Raw genomic sequence first — 6,284 nt, 5'->3', positions numbered from 1 at the left:
AAGCATGAGAGCTAGGTTAGCTAAATAATAATGTCTCCGTCTATAATGTGTATGTATGTGTGGTGTTGTTGTTTTATAATCAATGGATTTTCTTTGGTTTTCATTTCTAATCTTTTATATTATTATTATTTCTTTTTGTTTATTTATTTGCTTTTCTTTGAATTATCTAAAGAACCCATTCCCCTTCTATTCTTTTACGTGGGGAAGTGCTACCCGTTCATGGGGATGAGGAGTCTTTTTTTTTTCTATTTGTGAATATCAAGGTTGGGAATATTCCTTGTTTTATTCTTATGTTCTTGTTTTTTTTTTTTCTGAATCCTCTGCTTTTCTGTACTCTAATGTTTACTCTTTCTATCTATCTATCTATTTGTCTCTGTGGGGGAATGTCTTTTGGCTGGGGAGATTGCTGACGTGTAGATAAATTGCTTACACTGGGTTCACCAAATAGAAAAAAAAGAAAAGAAAAAAAAAAGTTAGAGCAAAAAAAAAAATATATTTGATTAATTAACAGAAAAAGCAAAAAAATAAAAATTATGCCGTGTTGTACCAAAATCCCGGAAACTGCTGACAAGGATGTTGACGATGTGGGTCAATATCTGGAAGGATTGTCCAAGGCATTTAAGTCCCTTGAAAAGAATATCGCAGAGACAATAACGGAATACCAGCAACTGATGACCTCCTATGAAAAAGTGGCTCATACCTTTACGGAAATAACACAAGAAAATGACCGTAATATCCAATTATTTTCCAAGGACTTTGAGGCAGAAATGAGAAAACTAAAGGATGGTCCAGCCATGGCATCACTACAGATGGACATTTCCCGATATGTTAAGGAAGGACTAAAACCCATCATCGCTGAACGTGAAAAAGTTGCCAAAATGTATAAAGTTCTCAGAGATTTAAGGAAATCATACGATACATATCGCTATGACATTAGCGAAACTGAAAAAAAATACGCAAAAAAAAATAAATCTCTGACAGAAAGTAAATCATATGCACAAAAGGGCAAAAAACGTGATGAAGTATCGGCGAAATATGAAACTAAAAAGAAAGAAATAGTAACTGCAGTTGCACACTTAAAAGAACTCATCTACGATTTTGTTTCGCACGCACTTCCAGGATATGCGGTGTCTTCGGGTTCTTTTGCGAAGCATTTGGGACTACAATTGGAATCTTATGCTGCAGGCATCGGACCAAAGGCTACTGCTGGTACCACTTCAGAAACCAGTCACAATAATGGTAGTATTGTTGAAGAAAATGGTAAAAGTATGGATGGAAAACAATCTGATTTATTACAAAAAAATACATCTTCTAACCCCTTGACTCTTGAGCAAGAATACTATCAACAAATCGCAAAATAGCATTTCTCAGTCAAAAGAAATACAATCACGATCCTTGACATTTTGTGGATCTATAATACTTTGCGAAAAAAAAAAGTTAGTCATACATCAGTATTAAGGGTAAAGAAGAAACAAGAAAAGGAAAAGAAAAAAAAAGAGGAATAAACTTTTTATCTATAATTATTTTCTGCTTTGTTTTATCACTACTTTTATGTATCTTTATACAAGACATTCAACTCCAATCTAGATATGGATCGTCGTGTCTTTCTCAGATAAATGTTAAGTATCGACCGTAGCGAAACATAAACGAAATTTACAGATGCCAAACTTCAAATATAACTTTACCCTCTAAATGCTCACATCAAGTAAAATAATCTTTTTTTTCTTTTTTTATTTTTTTTTCTCACACAACCAACAACTTTATAAAGCATTAACGTCACCCAAGTAAGGTATCATGATGGAGTTTATTAGGCGTAGCCAATCTAGTGTCACATTTCAAGTAGTTATTTCATAGTTTCCAAAAGCCAGAGTGGAGTTTCCCCAGCAGATGCTGACCTTAAAAGGAGTTTCGGTACCAGCATAGGTCTGTTGTGTCTTTGGGTTATTTATTTATTTATTTGTTTTCAAATTTTCTCATTCTGGGGGGCAAACATCTGTTTTCTTGGGAATACCGCCGTCAAGGAGGATGATGATGGAGGAATATAATATCCGTGCCCTCGTGGCGGTGTAAATACAGAAATGGAGGACCCGAAGAATAATTCGAGTCACCCCCAGCTCCCTTTCTCTGTGATTTATCCTTGGCATTCTATATATGATTATTTATCGCGTATAATGTTTTTTTTATGTTTGAGTTTCTGGATGAGAGATGTCTCGAATGGTTTGACAGTGTTGCTTTAAATCACTGTGGTACTCTTTACGACCCATGTTGTACGGACATCTCTGTGTATCTTTGTATGTGGTTAACATTACACACAGTGACTGCGTACCCGAGTGTTCACCCATCTATGGTACCACTGTATATACCATACACTGATATTTTTTATCTTTTTCTTCTTTTTCCCATTTGTGTGTTCCTTTCTTTTGTTTCTTGTAGTTCTGCTGTTTAAAAGCTACAAAGCAAGCAAACCTATATATCCATTATACACTACTGTGAGACAATGACCCGACAGATGCACGTCTCACTGTTTCTCATGCTGCTGTTGTTTCTATTTGTACAGTTGTGCAGCACAAGTGGAATCCTCGCTGCGGATTCTGCTGAAGTTGTGCAGAATTTGCCCCAGCAGGGACAGGGCGCATCATGGGGGTACACCGTCGTCACAACGAACCGAACATTTATCCGCATAAATACCTCAACATTGGACTTGGTAGAAGGTAACCATTGCAGTAAGGTTAATCAACCGTCGATCAAAGACTTCAAGGGAGATGATGCTCCCTGCCTAGATCAATTTGTTCTTTCTGAGGAAATGAAAAAGACTTTTCTCGACACAATTCTTCCTGCAGCCATTAAACTGCACGCGGATCGTCTGCTCGTTGATCCTGTGGAAGGTCCGTTGAAGGTTCCTGAGTTTGAAGACGACAATGTTTGCAAGAAATTTATTGTTCCTCAGGACCACCATTCTAAGGGTGTTGAGAATGCTGACATGGTGCTCTATGTTGCAGCGAGACCTGAACTTGCGTTTGGTGTTCCCTGTGCTTATGATAACAACTCTGGTCGACCTGTTGCTGGGGCGATAAATGTTCAGATATTTCCCCTCAAGATACAGCGATATAATGTGCGTCGTGTCGCGCATGAGATTGCGCATGTACTTGGATTTGACTATACGGTGTTTGAGAAAAATAATATGGTGGCTGAGATCCAGTTTGGTAATGGAATGAGGCGTGTGGTGAACTCAAACCAAACGATGAAGATGGCACAGAAATATTATAACTGCAGTGAACTGGAAGGTTTGGAATTGGCTTATGCTACTGTTGAAGCCCATATTCTTAATTTGTCGCACTTGGCCTGGAGAAACGCGGTTGATGATTTGATGTCCTCTAGGTACAATTTTGGTGCCATGCACTACTCTGCTCTAACAATGTCTGTGTTTGATGGCCTACCATTTTACACGGTTAATTGGGGCATGGAGGAGTCTATGAGTTGGGGAAACCAGAGTGGGTGCGATTTGTTTAAAAGTGAATGCAAAGCTGAGGATGCCACAACAATTTCTACGAAGATTTGTCCTAAGGATAAGAATGTTTTTTCATGTACAAGTGATCGCCTTGGATATGGAGTGTGCACCCCACTTCCTGACGATCGATACCCCGATAAGAAGAAATGCAATGTTGCCGAACTGGTTGAGCCTCCCAGGGGGGATAAAACGTCTTTACTTTGCAGCGAGAAGCCACAGCTCAATATTTCTGGGTCAATCTTTGAGAGGGTTGATTCGTTCTGCTTGGATACAGAAGAGTACAATGCGGGTAGTATGCCGGGAGTATTTGATGATGAGACAATTCCGTTGTTTGCAACTGGTATATGTGCACGGGTGTCTTGTGAAGAGGGTAAAGTGAGGGTGATGTACAACGGCATCAGCGACTGGAAAAACTGCTCGGGGGAGGGTGATATAATTGAGGTGAAGCCCGCGGGTTTAAACAATACCATCAAAATCAAATGCCCCAAGTACAGTGAGGTGTGCACCATTTTTTCTGATGGCAGCAGTCTTCTTCCACTGATTGAACCAAAACCACTGCCAGCACCAGTAATAACAACAACAACAACAACGACAGAAAATAATGAATCCCATCAAGAACAAGGGGAGACAGTTGGTACAGAAAGTGGGCATACTAACAATAATTCCAGCAGCGTGCCCTCACAGAGTGTACAGAGGACACAGAACACCACCGGTGACAAAGTGTCTGCAAATGACAACGTTACTGTTCCGGTGACGACTGGGGGAAATATAAACAAGAATAATCTTACATCTCCACAAGTGAAAGAGGAGCTTAAGATTCATATGGGTATGGATGGCACTCCTGCTGCAGCCTGTGTTCTCCACGCTCTATTTCTGCTGATGGCTGCTGCTGCTGCTGCTGCTGCTTTGGCTGTGCCGCTGTGAAGCACCCTCAAGGTGCGGACCCAGACGGAGCAAAAGCCAAATGGCGTCGCCTCGCCTCTATTCTGATGGTGATACGCTCTCTGAGCTTTCCATTATACTAAATTTCATAAAGGTTAGCATTTGCTATGTGATTTTGCTCGTCAATGCGCACATTGGATACATCTGTATGCATGGTGCTGCAGTTTTTTTTTTTTTTTTTGGGAAAAACATATTTACAGGGTATAAAGTTTTGAGGACAAATTTTGATTTGGAAAATGAATGGAAAAAACATCTTTTTTTTTTTGGCAAATGGCATGGGGCTACGCCTGTAGTTGCCATGGGGATTGGGAAGTTTTTTTTTTTTTTTTTACAATAATTTCTTTACATATATATGCACAGTTTCGGCATTGCGCGATAGGCTTCATTTCTGATTTTATGCGGAGGAGGGGCTGAGTGAAGTGTTTTAATGGGTGGAAAAACTAATGCGTAAAAAGGGAACTCTCTACTTTTTTGCCATCATATGATGTGTATTGGTTGATTACGTTTTATTTTTAAAACCTGCAGTTGGTCAACATCATCTTTTACAAACGATAAGAACCTTTTGTTTTCTTTTTTTTGTTTTCCCTTGTAGGAAGAAAGAAAAAAAACAAAAAAAACCCAAAATGGATGCGTCCCTGCGTCTATAAATTGATCACAAAGCTCCTTTCAGAATAGCAATTGCTGTTCTTGCTCGAAAGGACACTGTGTGTAGTGCATTGTTTGCCCTTAGAACCACCACCCCCAATGGTGGCATGACTTTGTGTGCACTCTTGCTGTGCGGCGCAGTGCCGTCCGCGTGCCGTGAGTGACTTTGGCCTGCAGGGGTCGCTGGGGCGGCATCTGAAACGGAAGCTGCCTCGTTGCGTTGCTGGCGTGCTGGTGTGTCTGTGGATTATTAGTTTGGTTGCTGCACCAGCAAAGGTGGACCTTGGGAGTGGGGAAGTGTATACTCTGGCGGGGTTTCTGCGATCCCGGCCGTCCAAAAAAGGACCGCACACCACACCACCACGTTTTTTTTTTCTTCTTCGTGGCTTTATGGATGTTACTCCAATGCAACGGGACATCAAGAATAATACATAAATATACATAAATACAATTTGTTTTTATATTTTTTTTTTTTTACTACCGTTGGGCGTTTGGAGAGCGCATTGGTAATGAAATCGCAATGGATCCCGTAGGTGGCAGAACATGAACTTTTTCGCCTCTCTGAGTCCCCTCAGCAGCTAATCTAATTTTCACCACTGGAGGACATAATTGTTACTATCTCTAGGCTCCGTGCCACTCTTTTTCTGGCAGCATTCACACTAAAGTGCAATATATAAAAGAAACTGCTGCTGATGGCACACTGATTCGCGCCCCAGGATCTTCTTGGATAATGTTTTCTCCCAGCTCGACTCTGCTGGCCCCGGTGCTGTATGACGTTTTTAGCTTATGAATCCGTAAACTCTCAAGAAGGGAATTTGCTGGTCCATGGCATCCCTCAAAATAATGGGGGATAATGGGCATTGGCTCCAACTTTCGAAGGCCAAACGCCAATAAAGGGAATACCATTCCTAAGAACGCATGTATTGAAATGAAAAAATAATAGGAATTTGGTTTTTAAGGAGACCACCTCCTTCAAACATTGAGTGGGAGTGGTTTTAGTTTCTTTGGATAAATTCATCTACCCCACCTTGGTGCCGCTGCGGAGACAGCCCTCATTACCAAAGGCATATTGGTCTAAAAACCCCCCCACCTGGGCCAGCCCCCCCCATGGGAGGCAGAGGCCCACAGCCAGAGCGCAACGCGCGGTGCCGCAAACAAAAGCGCAGACACCACCACCAGCACATGTAGA

At 41.0% G+C, this 6,284-nt stretch overlaps 3 protein-coding genes across 3 annotated transcripts; 2 read left to right on the top strand and 1 right to left on the bottom strand.

The window, feature by feature from the left end:
• Window positions 1-533: 533 nt before the first annotated feature.
• On the top strand, window positions 534-1,361 carry TM35_001201100 (uncharacterized protein; the record flags this gene model as incomplete). The annotated part of the gene is made up of 1 exon (XM_029031797.1): window positions 534-1,361. One exon carries the CDS (start codon window positions 534-536, stop codon window positions 1,359-1,361), a length of 828 nt encoding a protein of 275 aa, XP_028876919.1.
• A 1,136-nt stretch (window positions 1,362-2,497) lies between these two features.
• On the top strand, window positions 2,498-4,432 carry TM35_001201090 (surface protease GP63; the record flags this gene model as incomplete). The annotated part of the gene is made up of 1 exon (XM_029031796.1): window positions 2,498-4,432. The coding sequence occupies one exon, from the start codon at window positions 2,498-2,500 to the stop codon at window positions 4,430-4,432; it is 1,935 nt and encodes a 644-aa protein (XP_028876918.1).
• A 659-nt stretch (window positions 4,433-5,091) lies between these two features.
• On the bottom strand, window positions 5,092-5,514 carry TM35_001201080 (uncharacterized protein; the record flags this gene model as incomplete). The annotated part of the gene is made up of 1 exon (XM_029031795.1): window positions 5,092-5,514. One exon carries the CDS (start codon window positions 5,512-5,514, stop codon window positions 5,092-5,094), a length of 423 nt encoding a protein of 140 aa, XP_028876917.1.
• Between the last annotated feature and the right edge of the window lie 770 nt (window positions 5,515-6,284).

The sequence above is a fragment of the Trypanosoma theileri genome (assembly GCF_002087225.1).
Source record: "Trypanosoma theileri isolate Edinburgh chromosome Unknown TM35_Tth_120_V1, whole genome shotgun sequence".
NCBI classification, from domain to species: Eukaryota; Euglenozoa; class Kinetoplastea; order Trypanosomatida; family Trypanosomatidae; genus Trypanosoma; species Trypanosoma theileri.
This window is presented reverse-complemented; position numbering and strand designations above follow the sequence as displayed.